The sequence below is a fragment of the Ambystoma mexicanum genome, chromosome 3p, assembly GCF_040938575.1.
Source record: "Ambystoma mexicanum isolate Mex_15411 chromosome 3p, UKY_AmexF1_1, whole genome shotgun sequence".
NCBI lineage: Eukaryota > Metazoa > Chordata > Amphibia > Caudata > Ambystomatidae > Ambystoma > Ambystoma mexicanum.
The window spans coordinates 516927587-516955386 of NC_090925.1; the positions used below are offsets into that span (position 1 = coordinate 516927587).

The 27800-nt window shown below is 50.5% G+C and overlaps 1 protein-coding gene across 1 annotated transcript in view; it reads left to right on the forward strand.

Annotated features, from left to right (window-relative positions):
* Positions 1 to 19981, forward strand: part of DDX27 (DEAD-box helicase 27) — a 1027557-nt gene extending 1007576 nt beyond the window's left edge. Inside the window, exons 19-21 of the mRNA XM_069651193.1 lie at positions 17302 to 17398; positions 18041 to 18115; positions 18848 to 19981. Of these exons, the coding sequence (XP_069507294.1) occupies positions 17302 to 17398; positions 18041 to 18115; positions 18848 to 18863 (188 nt within the window). The 3' untranslated portion in view covers positions 18864 to 19981. The remainder of the gene's footprint in view (positions 1 to 17301; positions 17399 to 18040; positions 18116 to 18847) is intronic.
* Positions 19982 to 27800: the final 7819 nt, after the last annotated feature.

Here is a 27800-nt window from a genome sequence, read left to right on the forward strand (position 1 = left end):
TGGCTGTCCTGGCTCCCTGAAGACTCTTCTAGTCCATTGACTTTGATACTGTTTGTCCCTCATAGGTGGTAGCTTGTTATTGCTGGGAAAGGCTTACCTAGATGTCATTGGCAGATTTAGTTGTCCTCACATATACTGATAAATTGTTTAACCTTTTTCCTTCCCTAACCCTTTCCTTTCTGCGACCTCAAATTCTGCAAAGTATAACTAGTGTGATATATAAATGCCATTACTGTCCTTGTGATTGAAGTCACGTCAGGGTGTAGGAATTGTGTATGAAGCATATCCAAAGATTATCCACTAACTTTCTTTGATTCTGGAAAGTAATGTTAAAGTATATTTACATTGTTACACAAATTGCCTTTTAAAAGAATGCTTATTTAAAAATTGATAAATATTTATAACAGAAACCTTGAGTGTAAGTGTTACTTGCCTACTCGTATGTCCGGATTTCGTTTGTACAACTCTACAGCTCACATTTACCCCTCTTGAGAGAGGCCTGACTGCTCAGTCACACTACCAACTTGTGTAGTACAGACCTATACCAACAGGTGGGTTACCTAATACCAAACAGATAAGTGTTGTGGAGTCTCACAAAGTGTGACTGCATCAATTCTTAACCAACACCCACTACTTGGTGGCTGGCACTATACTGAGGATAAGGGGTTGGAAGAAAAGGGAAGCCTAGACAACAAAAACATGTATTCATATTGTCCTGATCCGGACCTGTGAAGGCATCATGGAGTAGACCCAGAAACGGATTCAAATTTGTTCAAATATTGGGTTCCCTTCTCCAAGAGTTCAAATCTTCCAGCTTTAAAAAATAACAGTTCCTTGTGACACTTCCCAGCTCCTTTGACATTAATACTTTGTACCAGTTCACTTTGGCAGTTCTGTTTCTTGACTTCAATTTCATATATAACACTGTTTTAAAACATAAGCTTGTTTATGCATACTTTCATTGCCTTTTTCCATGCCGTGCACTCTGTCTAGGCGCAGTTGTCGGACCACACGGTCCACCCATTACAGGTCATGCAACCAATAGCACTTATTGCTGCTTCCATCAACAATTAACCATTGCTTCCATCCGACTGTGATGTTTATCATGACTGGCTTACCCACCATGCACTTTGTTGTACTTTTCTGTATTTCTCTGGCTCATGCCAACACAGGTTCCTCTTAGCCTGCAATTCCTGGGCCCCTCTAAGTTTTGGGCCAATACTTGGCTTCTAATCTTCATACCCTTTTGGTATTGTCTTGACTTTGCTAATGCTTGTTTCATACAATACATTCCATGGTATCTGCCACATGTAATGCTTTGCTTTCAATCCGTTCATAAGTATTCAACTTGGTTTTTACTCTGTGCAGCATTCAAAAATGCTTTCAATAATAATTAGTTCTCGATATTCAAAAAGGACTTTGCTTTCAGTTACTGGAGAGCCCCGGTATGAGTTTCCCTGCTTTACGCTCACCGGTCGCATTCAGCAGCTTCCTCCGGCTTGGGTCCTTCGCAGCAGACTTCTGAATGCTCTTTCAGCTTTCCTGTTTCCCCAAACTCTGCGGCATCCACAGAGAGCACCGCTCGCTCTCCTGGTTTCCCGCGTCTCGGGTCAATGGAAATGCCACAGCTCCTGCTGTGTGGACCTGTCCAGGAGGGTAGCATGACCTCCAGACCCTCTCACAGCTGACCGCGGTCCCAACGGCTTTTTCTCCTCCGACACAGCCCGTCTCCCGGCACCTGGGTTTCCAGCTTCCTTCTCTTAGGTTGCTCCCCTTCTCTCAATACGGCGGGCATTTTTATATCCATCAAGTGTGTTAAGTGACCCAAGGGTTGGGTCATTGAATTTGATTGCCGGACTATGGAGAACCCCATTAGAGAGACATGCCAGGTTGTTCCACCGGTATGACTCCATAGCCCTCTTCTTTGTCTCAGTACTAGAGTGGTGTTTGGAACTGTATGATTTAATAAAGAGCATGTATGTTTTGTCTCTGATATGGCTGTGTATCAGTCAAATGAGGACATGTACTCGTAGTTGGTCTCTTCCTCGTCCCAGTACTAAGATGGTGTTTCTAGGGGACAGTTTGGGAGGAAGCAAAGGGAAAGGGCTGTCAATAGCCAACAAGGTTTTGGGGATAGCGGGTTCATTGTGAAAAGGGAAAGGGGGATACCATGTCTCACCTAAGGACAACCTCTCCCCATTCCCAAAGTTCTCTCCACCCAGGTGATCCTCCCTCACATATCCACCCCCATGGTCGGGATACAAAAGCAATGGCCTTTCCCTTGCCACTGGAGAGGAGGATCCAGGGGGAAAAGAAGTGAGGACGCCCTCGGCTTCCTCACAGACCCAATATGCTAAAACAAAAGTTATTCCTACATCTCTACTATATAGTGACATGAATGATAGAAATGCGCACATACCACATTAAATATAGCACCTGGAATGAAGAAAAGGGGTTACTACTTTAGAACCTACTTTAGAAACCAAGCTCAGAGCGCCACCAAAAGTTAGGTTTATAGTACTGATAATACCAGACTGCAAAGGTCTTGATGCACTCCAAATAATATACATTCATAACCAGCAGTTCCACATTGTAACATAGAATGTACAGTGTACAAGATGGCTGTCTGAGCTACGTGCTCTGTCCCTACCCTGGATAATACGAGGAGATATTGAGAGCTGCAGACCATATATCTGCCCTAAAACCGATGCCAGAGGTGTGTGAACCCACTGCCAGCCGAGAAGCACGCCAGATGAATACCGGAAGCCACTCTGAAGCGGTGTTAACGGCATTAAGCAGCCAGTGCCCCTCCCCCATGGCCACGTGCCGCAGTGACAGAAGGAAGGCCCTGCTCCTTGCGGCCGTGTCAGACGGGGGAACCAGCCACGTGAAGAGCTACGAAGGTGCCGACACCTGAAGGAGGAGCTCCCCTTTCCATCCGGGGACATCATGCCGGGGCTGTGGTAGCACCTGCCCTGCCACCCCTTGGGCCGGCGGGCGGCTTCAACCCTGTGGCCCCGTTGCGGAAGGCGTACAGAGGAAGACCGACACCCCAGAAAAAGAATGGTCCAAGAGACCCGCCTGCCCGAGCACCGGCCACTGAGGATTAAGGTTGGGAGCAGCTGCTCTCCTGGAGCCGTGCAGAGAACACCCCGTGTGTGAGGACCTTCGCTGTGTAAGTGGGGCTGTGGATGGAGATGCGCAGCCCCTGCACAGTGGGGCTTGGACTGGGCTCTGTGGCCCTGCTGGCTTGGGGTCCTTCCTTCGACCCACACAGACACCGGAGAAACATGACAACACATGGTGCAGCCCCCATGTTATGGTGGCACACCTCGCCAGGGCCGATGCAGGTCCTACACCTTTGAGTCAAAACTTTGGGGTGCTCGCCCCACGCTTGCAACAGGGGACAGCCAAGGGGGCGCATGAGATAGCACACCATAAGGGGGATATCCACGTCCCTTCCCAGACAGAGGGAGACACTGCCACTGGGAGCTGCACCCTAGGGAGAAGACCTACCCAGCTGTGAATAGATTTGGGCATGGCACTGTGGGTAGAGCCACCAGAGGTGGGGGGGGGTCAGAAGGAAGACAGGACTGAGACGCAAAAGGGGGGGGTCCTTCCTGTACACCTGGAGGCACACCAACCCCGGGGGCGCACTGACAGTTGGAGGATAACACCCGGAGTGGCGGAACACGTCCTCATGCCCTGTGAACCTTAGAGGAGGACGCCCGCCCCCAAAGTGACCACTGAGAGGCGTACAGAACTTTGGCCTGAAGTCTGAACAACGATGAAGAGGTACTGACTTGGACCATGGAACGCGGGGGGCTTCCCCCTCAGATCATAGGGTGCCCCTGCGCCCTGAAACTGGGAGTCTCTTTGCCAACGGCCCCAGACGCTACCTCCGGGTTATCCCCCTGCGGACTAAGTGTTTGCACTGGAACCCCCGGGAGAACAAGGGGAATATGGGCGGTGTAAGGCCCATGAGCTGGAAGGAGTCAGTGGCGAGATTTCAGTTCCAGGTAGACTACTGGAGACTCAAATGGAGGCGCGCTTCATGGAGAGGGAGTGCCGTGAGGAGGAATTGCATCTCAAGGTAGACAACATCGAAAACCGTGAACAAAGAAACAACCTCTGCTGCTTCGGTTTGGTGGAATCAGAGGCAGAAACCCCATCTGTCCTGGAGCATAAGGTGCAGGACATAATATAGATAGTCCTCGGAACAGACACAAGCGAAGGGATCATGATTGACAGAGTCCATAGAGCGGGTGGAGGAGCAAGGGGCCACAGGACAGTGCTAGCATGCATGCATTATTACGGGGACAAGGCGAGGATTCTGGATAAGGTGAAACACCTGTGGGAAATACAGCATGGAGACTCGAAAGTGGCCATTTTCCAGGACCTCTCAGCCTACGCACTCTTAAGAAGGAATAAATGTGGAGCCCTCACCAAATGGCTGCAGGGGGGGGGGACAGATACCGGTGGGGATACCCATTCTCACTGGCCTTCGAATGGGATGGTAAAAAACACTACTTAGTGGTCGAAGAGGAAATACAGAGAGTCACAGAGGAACTGGTCAGGGGCCATGAGGGGCCCTCAACTGAGCCGGTGGAAAGGGGACTTTGAGATGAATGATAATGGAGAGGTCAAGGTGATAATGGTGTGGGAAGCAGCCAAAGCAACGTTTAGGGGATGTTTATCGTAGAGGGGTCCCGGAAGAAGCATGAAAGAGCATTGATTGAGGGTAAGCTGCAAGAGCATCTGGCGACTATGCGGGCTGGACTGAATCAGGGGGATGTGGACAGGGAGGCCCTTCTGGGGGAAATGAGGGACAAGAGACGGGCACTCCACCTAGTCCTGATCGGAGAGGTTCTCAAGAAAATGATACACGAGGCAGAAGTACTATGAAAAAGGGGAAAGGTTGGGGATTCTCCCAGCTAATAGGACACTGTGCACTAGGGCGGACCGGAAGGTTTCGGGCGTTAGGGACTCGGTGGGGGGGAGCGGGGGGATCGGGGGGCATACCTGGCAGACCAACCTCTCCCCAAACACTCAGACACGGATAGAGAGATCCTGCAGAGGAAGATATCTGAGGAGGAGGTCGTGTAAGCCATTAAAAGGCTGAAGGTAGGGAAGGCACCGGGGGGGTGATGGCTTCACAGCAGATTTTTATAAACAAAACCAGTCCCTACTGGCGAAACCACTGTCCAAGCTGTACCATCAAATTGCGGGGAGGTGGGGGGGGGGGGGAAGGACACAATACCACAGTTTATCCAGGCCCTGATTGCTGTGATACCAAAATCCAGGAAGGACCCTGCATAGTGTGCCTCGTACAAGCCCATCTCCCTCCTAAACATAGACGCGAAGATCTTTGCCAGGGTTCTAGCGTCACGTCTGGAGACCTATCTCCCAAGACTGATCCACCCGGATCAGGTGGGCTTTGTCCTGAATAGACAAGAGGCGGACAGTATGAGAGACTCCATGTGTTGAGCACACGGACGGTTTGTAATGAGGGCACCCTTCTACTCTCTTAGGGCGCCAAGAAGGTATTCAACCGGGTAAGCTGGGCCTTCATGGGGGAGGTTCTCCTGGTCATGGGGATGGGCCCGAGGTGGATGGGGTGGATATTGGTATTGTATTCAAATCTGACGGCAAGCGTTGTAGTCCATGGGAATGAATCTGGAGCCTTCACAATAGGGGGAGGTGCACACCAGGGATGTCCCCTAGCATCGCTTATATACGCCCTGGTGATGAAACCGTGGGTGGCGTCAATTCGGCAAAACAAGGAGATCAGTGACATTGAGGTGGGTGGGACACATTGTAAAATAAGTTTATTTGCAGACGATGCTCTGCTCTATCTCACCAAACCATCCCGATCGATCCCACACATGCTGCGAAGTTTGGAAAAGTACGGGGGGCTCTCGGGCTTCAATGTCAATCTTGGTAAATCTGTGGCATTTATAGCAGGGGGATTGTTGAACGCAGGAGGAGAATTTGTGGCCGAGCTCCCTTTTAGGGTGCAGAAGGACACGTTCCACTATCTGGGGATCCAGGAAACGCAATGCATGAAAGATCTTTTTGCGAGTAACTTCCTCCCCATGTGGGTGGTAGTCAAGCGAGAGTGGTGGGCGGGAGCGGGATTCTCATGGATGCCAAGATTGAACTCCATAAAAATGGTGGTCCTTGGGGCGTGGCCTGGAGCGCCAGCGATGAGGCAGCTCCATTAATGGCCTCCGCATGGGTCCACGGCTAAAAGCTATTTTCTCCTTGTTCCTGCTATGCCCGCCATGAATGTCGCTAGATTGAGGCAGCGGAACAGCACCATCCCCTGCAATCTGGGAGCTTAACGCCCCCGGGTTCGCTATAAACGCGGCAAAAGAAACGTTCCTCAGGCGGCCGGCACCGTATCCAAGATGGCGGCCGCTCCTCTAAGCCTGCGCCTCGGCACCTCGCTGGCTCCTGCTCCCTGGCCCGCGGCTGATACTGGAGACCGGAGTCTTTCTGGCAGACATTAAGGGGGCGCTGACGGCCCCTGCTCCCGCCTGCCTGCCACCTACACTTTGCTCTGGAGCAGCTCGTAGGAGCCCAGCCTGCATCCCGCCATTGGACCGCGCCCGATGCCTTGGTGAGCCCGCCATCAGCGTGATCCACGCACCGGTCCCCTGGGGGCCTAGGGTGGGGTGCTGGGGGTGGCCTAGCCTTCTGAGGCTTGCAACATCTGCCCCCCCCCCCGGCGGCCCGCTGACCCACACACATCCACGCTGGTTCCCCTTGCGCGGCCCTGAAACTACTGATGGTTGCTCCCCAGCCTGGAGCATGACGCCTTCCTTGCTTTCCTGGGACGCTCCTGCCCCCCTCCCCACTTCGCCAGCCATGGAGAGCCTGCTCCCTCCAGCCGCATCCTGGACCCTGCCGCAGAGGGCCGCCTGGAGCCCCGTGGCCATTTTGCTCTGTGAGGCCCACCCGTTACGGCTACCCAGACCGCTTCCTGAAGGCCTAAAACTCCTGGGTGCTCCGGCCCACTCCACCCCCAATCGCTTCTGCCATTTTGGACCCTGTGCCACTTGGATTCGAGGCCGGACTACTGGAGGGTGCCCCTCATTCCGAAGCCATGTCCAGAGCGCCGAAGTCCTCCAAATCGGCTGACATTTCCACCATGCTAATGGCTGCGGATAAAGGAAAGAAAGCAGATTCCTCCAAACTTACTCCCCAGAAAGCGACCGACGACAAAGGGACGCTCGCAACCAAAGAGGACCTCCAAGCCTTCATGTCGGACATCAAATCAGAATTTAGAACCTGCATGACGGAACCCACTGCTAAACTGGAACAAACAGATCAAAGGGTCGGTAGCATAGAGCAGAGGATGAGGGAGGCCGAGGACCTGGCCACAGATCACTCCAACTCGCTATCGGCTCTACAACACACCGTCCAGACATTAATGGAGAGAACCGAAATTTTTGAGTTCAAACAGGAATACATGGAAAATCGCTCCCGCCGCAATAACCTGCGCATCCGAGGGGTACCTACTTCAGTCTCTGATAAGGAGCTCCCTAAATATGTAAGCACTTTCTTCCAGTCCCTGCTACCGGATCTGGACGAGGCCCAACTCCTACTACCCATAGGCTGCGTCCTCGCCGGGGAGTGGACTCCGACTCCCCTCCGAATGTAATTACAAGGGTCCACTTTTACACCTCTAAGGAGGCCATCGCGGCAACAGGCCGATCAAAGGATGACCTCTCCTTCCAGGGCATCCCACTACAGATCTTCCAGGACCTCTCCCCTCTAACTCTCCAGAAGCGCAGGATGCTTCACCCACTTTCGCTCTTCCTCTGAGACAGCAGATCCGCTACCGGTGGCTCTTCCCCACGGCGCTACAATTCTCCTACAAAGGCACTCCCCACACCATCAGCCACCTCGACGATGCAGCATCAATTCTCTGTCCACAGATCTTTCCTTCCCGGGCCGAACAAGCCTGGCCACGAACACCAGCTCCCCAAGGCCGAATCGGGCCCCTTGGTCAAGGGTGCAGAGAAACCGCAAACCCAAATGACGTGCAAGGATGCCCGGACAGGACACATAGCATCGGAACCACTTGAGCCACTTAAGCTCGCCGCCGTCCCTATGCAGTCCATACGCTCCTCCAAGGTGGATGCCACCTCTTTACCCTTGGAGAAATTCCCAACCATGTTGGTTCTGTCCGACGACAGCCTGGGCGGCCCGGGGCCATGCCGATAGTTTAAAATCGGCCCCCCTGGTCGCAGTTTGGACCTCCCGTTGGAAGCAGTTGTTGAACGCTCATATCTCTCGTTGGAGACTAGTCTTAAAACCCTCAACCACAGGAGAACCTGAAATAGCTATTCTCTCGCAGCCATGGCTGATTTGACCCCCCCCCCAGTCCTCCTCCCCCCAGCAAGCTAACTCTTTAAGCCAGCAGCCACATTTGTAACTTAAGTTCACCACCCTGAATGTTAGGGGCTTGAACTCCCCCCCCCCCCCCCCCCATCCCCCGAAGAGGAAATCCATTCTGCAAAGGCTACAGAACGATGGGATTTCGATCGCTTTTCTGCAAGAAACACACTTAATCCCAGTGGACTTCTCTCGTCTGCGAAGCAGACTCTTTCCGCTACAATTCTTTGCTTCCAATGGAACTAAGAAGGGAAGCACCGCTATTCTTTGCGAAAGACCTGAAGCCCCAGATCCTGGACCTGCTACGATGTCAGGATGGTCGCTTTATCGCAATAAAACGCATCGTTCTTGGTCAAATTTACACCCTCATCTCGGCCTACGCTCCGTACGAACACCAAGAGGGCTTCTACCAAGACCTTGCAGACTCCCTCCTCCCATTCATCGAGGGGCAAGTCGTCATGGGAGGGGCCGCCAGTGCAGTCTATATGATCCTATTCTGGGGGACATGGCAGTGAGAGACTCAATCGCCAGGGCAATAAAAACCTTATTTGCAGAAAACCAGGATGAGGATACTTCCCCGGCCAACACCTGGGATGCCATGAAGGCAGTGCTCAGAGGGGAACTGATCGCCCAAGGCGCCGCATTCCACAAAAGAAAGCAGGTGACCTGTGCTGCCCTGGAAGCCGAGGTCCGCAAAGCTGAAGCTACCCACAAAAGAAAGTGCTGGGCCCCAAAATCCTATAGGGTCCTGCAAATGGCAAGGAAGAAGCTCGAAGCGCATTGCGCTGATGCCACTGCGAACCTATTAACTAGAACTAAGCAATGGTATTATGTTCATAACAATAAGGCCAACAAACTGCTGATTAATAAGCTGGCCAGGGAGAAGGGCAGGAACTCCATCTTGAGCCTCTGCGACCCGCGGGGGGCGATCCACTACGCGGACCACGAGAAATTATGCCTGGCGGCCGCCCACCTCTCAGAGATAATGACGGCAGCCCCGAGGGACCCGGCTGAGCAGCGTGCGTACATCCAAGAGGAGGCCCTCCCGCATCTTACCTCGACGGCAAGGGAAGATCTTGAAGCGCCTACTACATCCGAGGAAGTGGAGGCTGCCATCAAAAGCTTGAAATCTAGAGCCCTAGTTCCAGATGGATTTTCCACCCGCTTCTATAAACTCTTCCGGCCCCAACTGGTGGCCCCCCCTGGCGCGCCTCTTCAACTCATTCGTGGCCACTAGATCGGTCACTCCAACGATGCAGGAATCCATCACCGTCCTCATCCTCAAGCCTGGCAAGGACCCTCAAGAAATCAGTTCGTATAGACCCATCTCTCTGCTGAATCTGGATGCCAATATATACTCTAAGATCCAGGCCAACCGTCTGGCACCTATCCTTACAAGCATCATAGACCCAGACCAAACAGGGTTTATCAACCACAGGTAGACGAAAGATAACAACCGCAGAGCACTGGACCTAATGGAGATCGCCAATCGGGACTCCTAACAACTGGCACTACTGGCGCTGGACGCAACCAAGGCCTTCGTCAAGGTGGACTGGTGTTACCTACGCCTCACTCTAGAGGCCTTTAGCTTTGGTCCGACCTTTGGGAAAATGGTTTTCGCGAACTACCAAGCCCCTAAGACTAGGCTGAGGGTCAACGGCCGCCTATCGGATCCAATCCATCTCACATGTGGGTCGATGCAGGGATGCCCATTATCCCCGCTGCTCTTTGCTCTGGCTATGGAGCCGCTGGTTCTGCGAGTTGGCAAAGACCCCCGGATCAGTGGCCCGAAGATCGGCTCTGAACAACATAAAGTGGCCCTCTATGCAGACGACGTTCTGTTGACCATCACGAACTTTGAAAGCTCCATGAGGGCAACCCTGACTGAAATCCATGACTTCGGGAGGGCATCAGGGTTTTCCATTAATTTTCAAAAGTCTGCGGCACTCGCAGTGGGCCCGACCCCGGCCGAACGAGAGACTTTAGAGGAACGAGGCCCATTCCAATGGAGCACCCACTCGATCCCATACCTGGGGGTACAGATTCCCTCACACCCAACGAAAGTCTATCAGGATAACTTTCTGCCGCTCTTCGAGGAACTGGAGAAGGACTTGGCCCGCTGGCAATCACAAGAAATCTCCCTGTTGGGCCGCATCATGACATGTAAAATGAATCTTCTCCCCCGCTTCCTCTATGCCTGCGCCTCCCTTCCAGCCCCAATTCCGCTCCCCCCCCTACAGCTGCTCCAAAGGAAGATGGTCGCCTTCATCTGGAAGGGGAAGAAAGCACGCATCCCGCGAAGGTCGATGATGGCCAGCACGTGACTGGGTGGATTGGAGGTGCCCGACCTCCGAAAATACCAAATTGCAGCGCAGCTGGCCCACCTTCAGGCATGGGGGCTTGCCACAGGGCGCCTGAAATGGGTGGACATTGAGCAACCCTGCCTCCCTCTCCCCCACCGCCTCCTCCCGTTTCTTCCCACCGCCTTACGCCGGAGCTGGCCGGGAGTACGGACGGCCACAAAACAATAAATAAAGGCTTGGGAGTGGGGCGTACCTGGAGACCTGAGTGCACTCACTCCAATCTTCCTCAATCCAGCGTTCTCCCCCGGAGCCCATCCAAGGGACTTTAAGAACTGGGTCTCGGGAGGCCTTGAAACCCTGGGGCAACTCTTCGATGGGGACTCCCCCCTAACCTTTGAGTGCTGTAAATCGGGTTTCCAGCTGGCAGAGAAAGATAGATACTCCTACGCCCAACTCAGGCACTGGTGCTCCCAGACTCGTGCTGTGGCCACAATACCGCTTACTCCACTAGAGCTAACGGTGAGCAACCTGCCGGCCCTGGGAAAGATCTCAACCCTCTATAAGCTGCTACAAGATGACCCCTTTCGTTCCAGGCCCTCCTATATGTCTCAATGGGAGACGGACCTCAGGCACGACATAGAAGACCACACGTGGGTGGACATCTGGTCCAGAACGCGCACAGCATCCCTCTGCATTACCAACCGGGAGTGCGCCCATAAACTGCTCCTGCGGTGGTATTACCCCCCACCCTCCCCTCCGCCTCCATCACTTCCAATGGGCCCTGGACCCTCACTGCTGGCGTCTCTGCGGCCTTCCAGGATCATACTTTCATATGTGGTGGACCTGCCCCAGAGTAAAGGAGTTCTGGACTCACTGCCTAGCCACTATTGAGGACGTCACCCAGGTGGCCATTCCGCTCATGCCTGAGCAAGTCCTCCTGGGGATCCCGCTACCAGACATATACCCGCGATCAGGGAGGAGAGCGGCCCTAGTATCCCAGTTCTTGCTGGCAGCCAAAATCACGGTGGCCCGCACTTGGAAATCCGCAGATGGACCCTTGATGACCCTCTGCTGGGTCAAACTCTGGGACATTCTGATCGCTGAGAAGGTCACAGCAGCTAAAGCAGGACTGCTCTACCGATTTATGGACATTTGGGCACCAGTGCAGGACTATGCTCAGAACTTCCCGGCCCTGGCATATAAGCCACGCCTGATCGTGAGAGCCCTTCATTCTATGGACGATCCGTCGCCGGACCAGGCCGATTTGGCCCGGGAACAGTGCCCACCGAGGGACTTGAGGGAGGGGTGGGGTTTGTGCCTTATGTTTTGAGAAGCTATAAGTACTGTGAAGAATGGGTGTCCAGTCATTTGGTCGACTGAAAACTGGTTGAATGACATTTGGTCGATGCAATTTGGTCGAAAACCAAATGGTCGAATTTTTTTTTTTATTTTTTTTTCGGGTTTTCGTTTTTTAAAAAAAGGGGTTTTTAGAGAAAAAAAAGGGGGTTGGGGAGGGGACCCCCCCCCCAAAAAAATAAAAAAAAGGGGTGAAAATAAAAAATTCGACCATTTGGTTTTCGACCAAATTGGTTCGACCATTTGTCTAGTCGACCAATTTTTTTCGACCAAATGTCTGGTAACCCTGTGAATGTATATGCTCCTGTGTGTTATAAATAAACACATTTTTTTAAAAAATGGTGGTCCTTCCTAAATTCCTATTCTTGTTACAAATGCTTCCAACATTAGTGCCCAGGACGTTCCTGGCAGAGGTCAAACGCTCCGTAATGCGATACCTGTGGGCGGGGAAGAAGCATAGGATCTCCTATGAGACCCTTATGAGGCCTAAATAGGAGGTTGGAGTGAGGCTCCCGGATCTGGCTACATATTACAAGGTGTCCCAGTTGAGGATTTTGGTGGATCATTTTAACCCGGGGACAGACAAACAGTGGGTCGCCATGGACAATGAGGTGCTGACCCCGGTCATGCTGGATGAGTGGCTGTGGGTTCTGAAATCTCGTCTCCCAGGGAGAGTCCTGCGACACCCGATACTGGAGGTGCTATGGTCTGTTTGGAAGGCGGGGGGAGACAACAGATGGCTAACGACATGGCTGTCGACGCTTAGTTGCATTTGGGCCCCTCCACTTAGGGACGGGGTCTGGGAGCTGCTTGCCTTTCAAGCCTGGTATGAAGCGGGCCTCAGCAGATTGGGATAATTGTGGACTGGGGGAACGTTTGTCTCTGAGGGAGCTGGAGGAAGCCCTGGGCCTGAGCAACCTTTCACCTACAGCTGAAGATGGCCCTCACGAAGGATAGGTGAGGGGGATACCCTTAGGAGGGAGCTCACTGATTTTGAGAAATTTCTGATTACGCAGAGGGGGACCAAGGAGTCAATGGCAAGATTGTACAAACTGATCATCTTGACAGACCTGAGGGAACCCCCACCCCCCATGTCCAGGGTTAGATGGGGAAGGGACCTGGGTGGCGACATTGATAACATGAGGGGGTCCTGCATGTGTAGACAGGCTAAACACTCCTCCATATTGTTTCAGTACAGACATCGAGCCCTAAAATTATTACATAGATGGCACTACCCCCGGGAGAGCATCGCACAGATGCACAAGGGATACGATCCCCACTGCTCGAAATGCCAGAAGGTGAGAGGGGACTACATACACATGTGGTGGGCGTGCCCTAAGGTACAAGTATATTGGAGGGAGTTCCCCTCCTGGATAAGGGGGGTGGATGGGATATGGAGGGACCCATCCGTGTGGCTGGTGCTCTTTGGTGTGGATGTGGACGGTGACTCGGATGAGCCACAGGGTCACATGTTACAGTTACAAATTATGTTGGTGGCAGCGAGGTGCTGCTTGGCCCAGCGGTGGAAGAGCCCGTGAATGCCGGGGGAGAGGGAGTGGGTCTCAAAAATCGCAGTGATATCCAACATGGAATACCTAACCCACTTCCTGGTTGAGTCCAGATCCAATATCGAGTGGCTGTGGCTGCCATTCTTTGAGAAATGCGGACACTTGACCAAGTGAAGCTGGATGGGAGTGGGGTGGGCTTCAAGAACTGAGAGAAACCTGGGGAGACTGTGCTGATTTGGGGAACCTGTTGTTTCTTATGGGGCTTCGAGAGAGGTGTGGGGTTAATGAGCCCAAGGTTCTAGCGTACAATGGAAGATGTGCCCTGATCCGAAGGGAAGATGTCACTGCGTAACCGGATGTCTGAGATGACTAACTTGAGAAGATCCATGGCAAGGGTGTGGGGGATCGGGGGGGAGAAGATGTTTCATCGAGGGGTTTACTGTGCTATGTATTCTCGTTTTTGAGTGCTGTATTCCAAATGCCAATAAAACATCATTTAAAAAAAAAAAAAACAGTAGAATTGAGTCAGGGGTGTGGGTCTCCCATAGATATCTCTTGAAAGCTCATGGGCTGGCTCATGCCAGCCTTCCAATCGCACACAAGTACACTCAAAGGTTTTGGCGGCCAGACAATCGGTCTCTCCTTAAACTACAACACCCACATCGTATGTGTGTTCTGAACTGCTCGGCTTCTTCCTGCGTCACGTTCGCGTCCGACCCAGCTGGACCCACTGTAAGGAAGGCATGGCATCAACAGTAAGACTGACGCAAGTAATCGCAGTTCAAGGGTGTTTTTTGAACTTCAACAGGGGTATTATAAACACCTATCTAATCCTAAATCTACAGATGGGAGCAACCTATGACCATCAAATAATAATAATGCAGTCCTAGTGTTGTCTTGTCAAAATAAAAGGGCCTAAACCAAAAAAAGATTGCCAATCCTTACGTCTAAATACAAATAGTGTCGGAGGGGGGTAGTATTTATGAAAAAGAAAGACGTGTTCACAAAAATGATATGTCTGGATGTTCAGGCAATTGGCCTCCCTTCCCCACGTTTTCAGCATGGGACAAGGCGGTTCACTTTCATACAACAAGCATCACGTTGGATCCCCCGCTTCCGGGCTCGGATGCTCTTTCACAATGGTCATAGAATATTCTTTCTCTGGTGACTCACGGTTCACCCCGGATCCCCCTCAGCCGGGCTCAGATCCTTTCTCTTACGCAATTAGTCTCCCTCAGCCGGGTTCGGACCAATTTCAGTTAGAATCAACTATCAAAGACTTTTGAATGTCCACAGGGTTTGGCTTGACCTGTTGCAGGACCACTTCGATTTCACAATTCCTTTTTACATCAACAACTTTCAGTTGGATACCTAACAGAGACCTTCGAATGAGCACCCACATGGCGTCGGATCACTCGGTTTACGGTATCTGTCTTGGCTTCAAAAATTCAGTCGCTCATCTGCTGTTTTAATTATATTTGCATCGCTTTTCGCATACATTTCACACACTGTTCTCTTAAGTTTTCTCTATAGAACTTTGCTGCTAGCAACCTTGGCTTTAACACAGACCGGTCTGGTATCCGTTTCCCCCAACTCGCCGGCTTTGCTGACTTTACAATTTGGGATTGAAATGTCTGCTATGGAAATGACTGCATGAGAAATGTACGTTATATAAAATTGTTCGTACATTTCCATTCACAGTAAAACAACTCCAAATCTATACACACACTAACCCCGCCCACACCCCCTACTTACCTTTCATTCCGACGTGCTGTGTCCCTGCGACGACAGTTCCCTTTCACTTTTCGTGATCGGGAACTGGTGCTGCAGGGTCCTTTTTTTAAAAAAAGTTGGTTTTTTTGCTCAGTCAGCTGCAAGGGTGTCCCACGCAACCCCTGCTCACTGTACTATTTTTTTTTATTTTTTTTTTATCAAATGACCTACTCCACCACAAAATGTCCTACAAACATGTAGTATTGATTTTAGAACTTTTGGTGGTGTAGGTCATTTGGATTCTGTCATTTTGACCGAATCCGACTTTACTGGCACTGCTTTGTTGTAGGAGCCAAGGACAGGACCACAGCTGCAAACGATTCTCCCCTTCTTGGCTTTCAGCACAGGGGGAACCTCTGACACACAATGCAGGTTTCTTTCGCTTTGATTCCGGGTCTTATGTTTCTTACTCTCGAAGACTCAGGAAAGTAACGGTCTTTCTCTGAAAAGGCCAAGGGCACTTCCCTCTTTGCAACCCTCTCCGTTCTAGCCGTCTTTCTCCTTGAATTAAACTGCCATTTTGGAACCGCTGCTTCCTCGTGTGCTTTGCCTTGCTCGTTAAATGCATTCTCTCTCCTCCTGCGCAGCCCCCTATGTTTATACACCTGGGTCATGTTAAAAAGCTGCAGGTGTGTGCAAGGGTAATGATCAGTAATTGCCTGACCCAGTCTGATTATTGTATAAGGACATATCAGGTATACGGCTCGGGTGTTCATCTGTTTTTTCTCAGTGAGCTGTTCGTGAGAAAGTGTTTGTGTCGGAGAGGGTTGAGTTCCCAAGTATCCTACCTGGTAGGATGGGGGAAAGGTGTTAAAGGGAAGGGGCTACCGCGTTTCGACGTCCGGTGACCCACTCCCACTCTCCGAAGACCCCTCATTCAGGTGATCCTCCCGCACTGACCCACCCCCAGGCACTGGATCCAAAAGCGAAAGCCGTGTCCTGGCCACTTGGATGACAGATCCCCGGGGACTAGCGGGTGAGACAACTTCAGGTGTCTCACCACAGAGAACTCCCTCAGCACCTCACTGGCATCCTCTGCTTCTCTGGTCACCCGTCAGGGTTCGAAACTCACACCTGCTGCCTATCCCGGCTGGGTGACGAAATCTTCAGTCCTTCTTTTCTTATATATGTTGCCAGTCACACCCTGGCAGATTGTCAAAGTTCTTTGTTATTCTTGATGGATTGAGCTTCATGCATCCTCAGGACCACCTTGTACCAGTACTAGCACAGTGAGTAATCTTCATGTTTTCTGTGCTCTTCTTTGTCCAGGTACTTTCTGTTGTAATGGTTTCTCCTACACTACAGAAATACATGGACCTACTTTCAAGAAAGATGTTTGGCATGGAGGAAGGGGAGGAGGGATTAGGTGAGTTTGGGGTATGACGTTGGCCAACGGGCTATGCCCTGTGTGATTGTCCTTATCCCGAGAGGTGGAGTCTCTCCCCATGAGGTCCTCGCGCATTATACCACCCCATGGGGGACTGTTGGGTAGCGGCCACACCTCCCTAGCCTCATGGAAAAGGGCTCCCACTTGGGCAGAAGTGACAATACTTGGGGAATCGTCACACATTCCATTCCACTACGGATGGTGCAAGGCTGGGTTCGGTATGAGCCCATAAGTACACAACAGCCATTTTAGTCATTGTGGCATCGCCAAACAAAGTGCCCAAAAACAAAATGGCTAAAAGGAGGCAAAAAGGTTTTTCTGATGCAACAAACTCAGAACTGAGGAACATTTTGGTTTCAAGTAGAATAGTCTGGTTTTCCTATAATAGTGGGGTATATTGGTAGCGAAGGCAGTATTAATGAATTTATGTTGTGCACTTTATGCAAGATGTTATGCTTCTGCTCTCAATCTGTTTGTGGCACTGCACCCACCATCTAGCACTGTGTAGACTAGTTGCTTAAGGTTTTATTAATTGTGTTTATTATTTGTGTATCTGCACTTTACTTTTTAGAATTGATGAAAAAAGATAAGAGGAAGCACAAGCATTCTGTTTTTGATGAAGAACTAACCAACACCAGCAACAAGGCCCTAAAGCAGTATCGTGCAGGGTAAGTCCAAGGTGTATTTGGACACCATCTCCTATCCCTGCAACAGACTCCTACTGTCAGTGTCCCCCTGTTTCATAGAACCCCCTGCTGACCATGCTCGCACCACGTGCAAGTGCCTCCCTCCCGCTGCTGTCACTTCTCTCAAAAATATTGAATGTAGAATATTGAACGAAGTCCTATTGGCCTCTGTAAACTGCTATCTGTGAATAGTGTAACCTGTTGTAAGCGGACCCCAAACAGTTGGAACCGATACTTGCTTGCAATCTATGCCAATCTGTCAACGTCAGCAAGGTTGTCTTTACTTAAAGTATGGTTCAAATGTCTACTGTTGTCCTAGTGTGGGGGGGGCATGATTCTGTTAGTATTCTTCAAGCTGGTGAATGGGCTCCCTCTAGTTTGTACACTTCTACCCAGTAAGTGACAGCAGGGACACTTTTCATACAACTGTAGAACATGAACCACCGGGAGCTCTCTCGCGCCAACTCGTCAGATGGGGCTTCTACTGTCATTACTTAATTGGGATTCCTTTGCTGTCTTGTGCATTGCTTTTGTCTGATCGGGGGTGGTCATGGATGGAGATGTCTTTCTGCTATTCTTGTGTTATTAGTTTGATATATTGGTGTCTGAATATTGTTGTCACAGGCCATCTTTTGAGGATCGTAAGCGCTTGGGAATTCCACAGAAAAAGCAAGGTGGAGGCTTCAAGTCCAAGTCAAGGTAGATACTTATGTAACTTGTTAATTTCTTTCAATAGCATCTTTATTTGCATTTAGCAAACAACAACCGGGGCAGCTGCAGGATTTCTAATATCTCAATTAGATCCATGAATTGCGCAGGTTGGGTATTGTTATTGACGAGCGTGAAAGTTTGTGGTTGATAATAGAAGGAAACACAATAAAGGTGTGATGAGCAGGAGCTAAGAGCAGCTGGTGGGCAACTGGTATCGCTCAGTAATCAGGAGCTACACCTGGGGAACAAGGAGCTAGTACAAAGCGTGCTGCAAATATAACAGATAAAATGCAAACTATGAATGTGCATACATTTATAAATGACCCGTTATGCTGCCAATATGCGATCTATCCTAATGCTCCCTTATGCACATTCCGAAGCACACATTTAATGTACTGTTTTTATTGCACTCATTTGCTTGGGGAACCAAAGGTAGCTCCTGGTGGCTGTAGGTGTCGTGCTAACCAGGCTCTTTCAGTTTATGAGCAGGGCAGAATGACTCAATTCCTTGTAAAAGAAAGTTAAAAGATGAAAGCCTGAGTTGGCTCTGCGACATTTGAACATGTAATCAGCAGATGACGCACACATCTTGGCAGCAAATGCTTCACTTACTTTACACACTTGCGTTATTCACAGCCCCATGTTCAGGATTGTTCCTAGATTCTGTGAACTATGATGTGCTAAATCATTGACTTCACTTTGCATCCTACTTTCTTGCAGGTATCGCAGAAAATAAGCCTCATCCTTTCGCACCTTCCATCTTGGGAGGAAGGAGTAAAAGTCCTGCATGTTGCAGGTGATCCGGACAGTGAGCGCCAAGCCATTCTCCCACACAAGAGAACAATCTTGTTCTGGACTATTAACAGAAAAAATTAAATACTGTTGTGGTTTTTAAAAATCTGTTCTGGCTTTCTGCTTTCTTTTAGAAGACCTTGATATTTTACTTTTCGTCCTTTGTACCAAAGACTGGATCCCCAAAATAGTAGAGGCTCGAGTGTGTATCATCACATGGGAACAGTGAGCTTTGTTTAGGTTAAGTGGATTTAACTTTCATTGCAAAGAGATGCAAGTGTTATCACTGCTTTGGATCCATGTTAGTACTAGAGTTTGGAAAGCTGGTGCATGGATTTGCAATCTCTTCATATCTCTACTTTTTACTGCAATTGAATATTCACTTGATTCATCTCAAAAGTGGTTTTAATGAAGATTATTCCCAAGAGTGCTTTATGTGATCGCTGCCATCCCTGAAGACAATCTGGTTGGTTGAGCTGTGACCCCATTGGTCAGCCGTATGAGATATGAAGCCATACCAAATGCAGCTGTGCATTCTACAGAACACCTTTTGACCAACATATCCTTGAGACACTTGCAGACTTGATGCACAAAGCACCACCAGTAAATGTGATCCATTGCTTCATTGGATACTTGAGTGTCATGGAAGTTTTATTACGAAGGAAAGGTCCAGATAAAAGCCATGGAGAAATTCAGATTCAAAGAATTCTGTACATTTACTGGTAATCCATGAACACCAGTGTTGGCACACATGAATGCTGCCTTTCTGGGGTTGAAGAGAAATGATTGGAATGGGATATCCCACCAATTCATAATGTATGTTAACAGGGTTGGGCATTAAACATCCAAAGTATACTATTTAGCATCATACACTGAGTGTGGAAGAGCATATGCAGAGTTCATCAAGATCATACTTGAAGAAAATCAATTATGTACTCTCCACCTCAGCATACATGTTTTAATCTTTAGTAATCTGAGAAATTACAAGTGCAGGAATGTAAAATAGCTGTAATGTATTTGCTGATGAAGACCTGTTAATACATAAAAACGTATTCAAATGTGTTTACCTATACTTGGTAATTCTTTTTTTGTTTTACAGTTGGATTTTTTTTACTTTCTTTTTTCTTTTGTCCAAGCATTGCTTAGGCTTAGTTCCGCCCTAACCTGTCAGGAGCAGTGTTTGGCTCAGCCAGTTTCCTAAAGTAAATTATATCTTTCTTCAAATGTATGCATCATGTAACATTTCCACATGGATTGTGAGTGCTGAACAAACTACAAAATGGATTTGTATAGAGCCACATGCTAAAGTTGAGCCGCATATTGTTAATAACATAGCCTAGTCTGAGCAGTGATGCAAAAGGTCACATTAGTTCTTGTTGCAAGGTCTGAGCCCTTGAGAACATTTGATTACATCTAGGTACAGGACAGTTGAGGGGAACCTCCGGAATCCTTCCTGAAATGTTCACCCTCCTTGGGCGATTGTAGCTGACATTTGTGTATGTTGGAAATGTGTTGCTGTACTCCCCTCACCTTCCCTCCCCACCCCTTCACTCTTCTGCACTGCTGTGTGCTCTGATTGGCTACAACGGGTGAGGTGTCCTGACTTTCACCTCCCTACTTCTCAGGCCCCCCCTAGGGGAGTGTGAAAGCTAGTGGCTAAGGGCAATGCTTGCTTGCTAAGTCACTGTGCCCTGTCCTGACATCCCCCACCTGGGCCCGGCCCCAGACCACTCCTGGAACAGGGGTCTAAAATGTAATTCTTTCTCTCTATCCACTGAAATTTACTATTGGGTGCCTCGTCCCAACCCCCACTACTCCTACCACTTCCTCCCCCTGCTCTCCTTGAAAATTGCTCCTCGGCATTCCCTCACTAAGACTATCTGCTCCCAACTAGATTTCTGCCGTTGCTGCTCGCCCCACAGGCCCCATGAATGACTAGTTTGCACCAGATTGGGTGCCTCCGCTGCACTCGTATAGCCCGTGGGGGGAAAATGGAATTGGATCAAAAAGTAAAATGATACAATGAAAAAATATAAATTGGACTGCACCATACATGATTTCAGCGCTAGGATACCTGCTCAGCAATGGGAATAACTGAGGGTTGATGTGTCAATTCCTACCCAGCATTAGTGTGTTGTTTCCAAATATATTTTTATTGGTTTTATACATTCCAGCTTTTCAGCACACATCAATTGACATCTGAGAAGATAAGAGCTAGGATAACTATGAACAAACAATAACGAGGAACAAAATAACCAAAAATCTTCAACTGAAATGGTCCATGGGGGTAGGGGGAGGGAGAGAGAAAGGGGGACCAGGGAACATGAGAGACAGCAGTTTAGCTTTACGCATGATCTGAGGAGGAAATGCACATCAGCGCAGTTGGTCATCTAGCTCGCTTGAAGGTTCTTAGCGAGGGGCCCTGTGGTTGCTGACCCGGAGAATTCTGCCTGTTTAGTTCCTCTGCCATGCTTGGGTATCGGGGTTATGCCTCGGGTCCTATAGGTGGTCCTCTAGTCCAATTTTTCCAACCATCGCAGTGTTGGGGATTGCCTTGCCAGCCCTGGGTACTACTGTGTGTAGTCCAGGAAGGGAGCCCAGGTCTGATAGAACTTGTCTCTGTTCCCAAACTGGATGGCTGTGACTTTTTCAGCTGCGATTATGTCCCAACATTTGGACCACCACATTGGAATTGCCAGGCCTTCCGCGTGTTTCCAGAGTCTGGCTATAGATAACTTGGCAGCCGTCAGGAGGTGTAAGTATAAGTCTGCCCTTTGGCCGGTTAGAGGGAACTGCCCATCCCAGTTGCTCCTAGCAAGACTATTCCCGGGTCCCATGGGATTGTGAGGCCAGTGATCGCTTTAATTTGTTCTAAGACAGTATGCCAGAATTGGGTGGCCTTGGGGCATGTCCACAGGAGGTGATATAGTCTTCCCTTGTCTGGGCACCCTCTCCAGCAGTGCGGGGGGGGGGGGTCGATGGGTTGCATTTGTGAAGGATCTCTGGAGTTCTGTACCATCTGTAGCACACTTTAAATGCCCCTTTTTTGTTGGTTATGCATTTGGGACTTTTGTGTCCCCTGGCCCAGATTTGGCCCCATTCCTCAGGATCTATGTTTCCGGCTAGGTCTCTTTCCCATTTCAGCATGTAGGCCTGTTTTTTTACTTGGGTCCGTCCTGTCGAGCAACTTGTACAGTGTGGATATCTTCCCTTTAGGGGGGTTCGACGTGAGTGTCCTCTCTAGGGCTGTGAGTTCTCTACTTCCATTTTTCTTGCCTAAGCTGAGCGTATCTGAACCTCTCCATTTCCGGAACCTGTGGTTTAGCTTTACAGGCTTCAAAGTTCAGAGGGTTTCCATCCACAAAGAAGTCTATGGCCTGCCACAGCCCCCCTTCCTTCCATTTGTGGAAATTGCTTGTGGTGATACCTGGGGTAAAGTCCGGGTTGTCCCAGATTGGGGTTAGTGGCCCCGTCGTGGTTCTACACTTCCATCGTCTTGCTCCTTTATGCCCGTTCATCACTGTGTTTTCAGTCGCCGGCAGCGGCCCTGTGTTTGGGGGGGTCTCCTCGTTTCGTCATGTGCGGGTGTGACTCTCTTGGGACCGGACACCAGGCTTCCTCCAGTTCTAGCCAACAGGGTTTGTTGGTGATGGTCTCCCATGCAAAGGCCTGTGAAAGCTGAGCCGCTAGGTTCTACCAGGACACGTCGGGGACCCCGAGACTGCCAACCGTTGAGCCATGTAGCATAATGCGCCTCGGTATTCACGCTTTCTTGCCCTTTTGCAGTTTCTGGATGTCTTTTTTTCTGGACAGTTACTGGGCGGGCTAGGCAATAGTAGTGCAGTCTCGGAACCAGGTTAATCTTTAGGGCTGTGATCCTGCCAAACCATGAAATTTCTTGTTTCTGCCAACGGGCCGGATCTTTTAAGTTCTTTAAACAGTGGGAGGACGTTTATTCTTTCTGATTTGTTTGGCAATTGGACCCCCAGATAGCTGAGTTGTGAATTCGCCCCTGGAATCAGGAGATCGGCTTCTAACCCATTGCTGTTGACTTGGAATCCCGACGACCCTCTGAATGAATGCTTCAAGCTCTTGCCACAGAGCCACCATCTATGTTTCCAGCCGGGTGAGGGTTAGTAGCACATCGTCGGCTTACAGGGTGGCTTTGTACGATTCCCCTTTGATTTGAAGGCTGCGTATTGCCAGGTTGTGGTAGATTCTGCTGGCGAACGGCTCCATTGAGAGCGCAAATATCAGGGGAGGAGGGGGTACCCTATTCTGGTGCCTCTCAATATCTTAATGCTGTCCGATCTGTTCCCATTTAGTCTAAGCCTGCTAGAGGGATGTGGGTAATTGGCTGGTGTCCATTTTACAAAGTTTGGCCCGAATCCGTAGTGCAGCAGCGTTGCTTGTATGTACCTCCAGTCTAGCATGTCAAAGGCTTTGTGTGCATCTAGCGACAAGACCACCATTTCCACTTTCATCCCATTTGCTGATTCAATGGTGTTGATTGTTCTTCTGATACTGTCCTGGGTGCTGCGGCCCGGGATGAAACCTGTTTGGTCTTGGTGTATCATGTCTGGGAGAAGTGGCACTAATCTCCTCGCCAGAATTTTCACGTACACCTTGGCATTGTTGTTTAACAGGGTGATAGGGCGGTACGATGAGCATTGAGTGGGATCTTTCCCAGGCTTTAGTATAAAGACCGTTAGCGGCGACTCCATGGATGGGGTGGTGGATCCCGTTGTGAGAAATGAGTTGAACAGGTCTGCCAGCTGGGGCGCAAGGATGTGCACGAACGTTTTGTAGAATGGGACTGTGAGCCCATCTGGTCCCGGAGTAGTGTTGTTTAGGGCACGATTTGGTGTCACACACCTCTTCCGCCGTAATTGGGCTTTGCAGGGCTTCTAGGTGGGGGTGCGGCGGGCATTTTCGGGAAGACCTTAGGTATTGTAGTTGTGTGGCTTTATCTCTTGGGGGTCCAGCCATGAGCTCCCTGTGATATTCTGCCATAATCGCCAGTTTCTCTGCTTTTGTGTAGCGGAGGGTGCCAGCGTCGTCTGCCAGGCATTAAATATTGTTCCGCGACCTTAATTTCTGAAGCTTGTGGACCAGAAGGCGGTTGGCTTTATTACTGTTTAAGTAATCAAATTGCTTAGTGTAGGTCAGCGCTGTGGCTGATCGGTCCGCTACATGCATTTCAAGCGCGGCTTTTGCTTTTCTCAGTTCTCAGCCCATTTTTCTAGTTTGGCGTTGTTTGAAGCTGCTCTCTATTTCCACAACCCTTGCTTCTAGCTTGTCTTGCTGCAGTTGGTTTAGTCGCCTGTGTCTTGCCGTGCAGTCCATTGCGACCCCGCGGATGATGGGTTTCATTGCATCCCAGATGATCGCTTTGGAGACCTCGGTGGTTGTGTTCTCTTTAAAGTAGTTGGTTAGGGCTTCCGTTAATTCTGTTCTACTGGCTATGTCAGTTAGGACCTAGCCTTAGTTTCCACGTGCAGTGCGGCAGTTCTGGTAGGCCCTGCACCCTTAGGCGCATGATGACTGGGGCGTGGTCTGATATGGCTCTGTGTCCTATCTGGATGTCTTCGACGCATGGGATGAGCGTGTCTGTCGTTAACAGGAAGTCAATCCTCGAGTATCCCAAGTGGGCGTGTGAGTAGAATGTGTAGTCCCTTGCGCTCCCATTGGACAGCCTCCAAACGTCGATGGTCTCTGTTTCCCTCAGAAATTCGGCCATGGCTAGCGCTTTAACAAACTCTTCCCCTTGATGGGGGCAGTGTTTTGTCCAGATACAGATTCGGGTCCGGGGATAAGTCTCCAATTAGTAGGCGACCCACTGCAAATGTTGAGATAATTGGAAGTGGATTAAGGAGAAAGTGCTCTTGTGCAGAGTTCGGACAATAAATTGCGACTCCGGTGATGGGCAGTTCCATCAGCAGGCCTTTCAGTAGGAGGTAGCGACCCTCGGGGTCACATTTGGCTGTAACCTGAGTTAATGGCATGTTGTGGCTCAGGAGCACGGCCACCCCCCTTTTCTTCTGTCCCGCTGAGTTAAAGAAGCGTCTTGGGTAACGCTGGAAGGAGACTCTTCTCTCGTTGGCTGCTATGAGATGAGTTTCTTGTAGACAGACGATGTCTGCTGCTATTTGGGAGAGCCTGTGCCCTGCCGATTTCCTTTTGCCTGGGGCGTTTAGGCCTTGCACGTTCCAGGTTAAGCATGGTTAACTCCTTATTCGAGGTGGCCATTAATACTCCGGATTGTTGCTTTGCTTAATGCGTCGCTTGATTCGCGTGGGCTGCATGTTATCCGTATGTCGATTGTGCTGGTTACTGCTGTTGGAATTGGCTCTTGCCGTGTCTCTTGTCCCCCGCCCCCAGTGTTTCCCCTGCCATTTGTTTCTCCACCACCCCTCCCACCCAACCCCCAAACAAATAAAATAAACTGGTTTTCTGGTCCACCGGTTTACCAACAGGGCCACCGACTGGGTCCATGTCACCAACTCAGTAAGCAGTGATTATGCCTCACATAGTTCCAGATTGTTGATAGCAGTCCTCACTTGGGTTTGGATCGATCATTTGGGTTGCGTGTTTTACAGCGAGGGCTCCGTTTCCTCGAATACCTGTAGATTGACTTGTGAGGTCAAGGCCTGTTGTCAGGAGGCCGGGGGTTCCAGGCTGGCTATTGACTTGCCTTTCGCCGGACAACCTTGTTGTGTCCAAGTTCCAGTCAGCCCAGCGAGGTCGGCTCAGTGTATATTGTGCCTTGGGTCTGTGGGGGGGGGGGTCCCCCTTTAATGGTTGTTGGCTTTTTTGTTCCTGGGATGAGGGCCCCTTATTCTGCGTCGACCCTCCACCCTGGACCAGGATTTCAGGGGTTCCCTCTCTGCTCTCTCCGTGTTAGGCCTTGTTTCCTCGGGTTCGCCTTCATCTGGTACAGGGTTCATGAAGCTTTCGGCTTCTCTTGGGGTATGGATATGCCGGGGCGCTCCCTCCAATGGGAACAAGAGGGCTATGGGGAAACTCCAGCGGAATATGATCTTTCTCTCTCGCAGCATTTCTGTCATTGGCTTTAGGGCTTTCCTCTTTGCCAATGTGGTTACAGCTAGGTCTTGGTACAGAGATATCATGGCGTCTCTGAAGTGTAGTAGGGGCGTACCTCTGGCTTCTCGCATTATTTCCTCTTTAAGTCTGTAGAAATGTACTCTTGCCAGAACGTCGGAGGCTGTGGGGGAGTTTTGCTTTACTCTCGTTCTGTGCACCCTGTCGAGTTCCAGTGGGGAGTCATCCGGAAGGGTTATAATGAAGCGGAATAAGTCGTTAACATAAGCCGCCAGGTCCTCGTCAGGGATTGATGCAGGGATTCCTCTCAGGCTGATGTTATAGCGCCTGGAACGATTTTCGGCATCCTCCTGTTTGGCTTCAAGCGCTTCACATCTGGCTTCTAATGCTGCGAGCCTGTCCGCCCCTCCCCTTTTTCGAAATTCTGTTCATAAAGTGTGGTTTCGATTTCTACAGTTCTTGATTCTATTTCCCCCACCCTCTTGTCGAGCATTGAAATCTTGCTCTTCACCTCATCAGTACCTTTTTTATACTCCTTAGTGATGGCAGAGAGGAGTTCTTGTAGGTCTGCTTTTGTGACTGATTGTGCACCTTGGTCGGGACCCTCTTCTGCACGGTTGCTTGGTGCTGCGCTGTCGTTACGCTCACCCATTTTCGTTTTTTCTGCCATTGGTGTCGTGAGGAGCGTAGCAATATCTGCCTGTTAGGCCGACTTGGGAGACTTAGACATTGTGAAACCTTCACACTCCTATTGGGGGGGGGGGAATGATGGGAAGTCCCTCTGTCAGTACTCAAGCTTTTATTTGCTTGTAATAGGAATCCTCCCCCTTTACCTCTGCTGCTGAGACCCCTCTGGGTGCTGTTGATGAGAGTTCGGGGAATCTCAGCTCTACTCACGATGACTTGTGGCGGGGCGGCGGGTAACCCGGGTGCACCGACACTCCGGCTTTCGGGGTCACCTTGAGGTGGTTAAGTACAGGCTGCTGAAGGTTAAGAACCCGGCTCTGGGCTGGGATATGAGAAAAGCGAGGAGCCTGCGGGCCCACCCCAGTTCTTGTGGGGCTGAGTCAGTTAGGTTTGGTTCGACCCGTGGGGCGAAAAGGCACTGCTTGTACTCCTGCTGGGTTCCCCCCACTGGTGCGGCAGGTGCCGCCTTACCTTTAAACAGAGGTGTTGCCGAGCTTTGATTAGTCTGCCTCATAGGTAGGGTGCTTTAGGTGAGGTACCTGGAGGGGGTTAGCGCTCTTTTGCTGGCGTCAGGAGAGTGATTTCGCGGATGCCTCCACAGCCTGTTGGCATCTGTGCAGTGTGGGTCGTTACGCATTGAGTTCCTGGTTCAGGCGACAGAAGGGGGGGGGCCTAGGGCTCCACGTGCGCCCTCAGCAGACCTCCTCAGATGTTGGGGTCAGGAGCCAGCGTCCCAATCCCATCAGGGGCCCCTGCAGCTCCAGGCTGAGTGGGAGAGGAGTCTGCATCCTTCGTTTGGCGCAGAGCCACCCCCTGCTCCTCTTCAGGCCTGCGGGTTCTTAGCCCCACCTGGCAGCCCCAGTCCTATCAGGTAGTCAGAAAGGGTTTGAGTACTTGGCAACTTTGGACCAGCTGCGCCCGGTCCGGCGGCAACAGCCTCCGCTGTTTAGTGAGAAGGTCCGGGCAGGCCTCCCCCAGCCTGGGGTTCCCCAGTACGTAGCTTTGCACCAGTGCCCGGGATGCTCGGCTCCTCCTCGGCGCCGGCTGGCATGGGGGATGCGGTCGCCCAGAGCTCTCCTCCGCCTCTTCGGGTCGGTGGGTGGGTGGTATGCAACAGCGGGGGGGAGGGGGG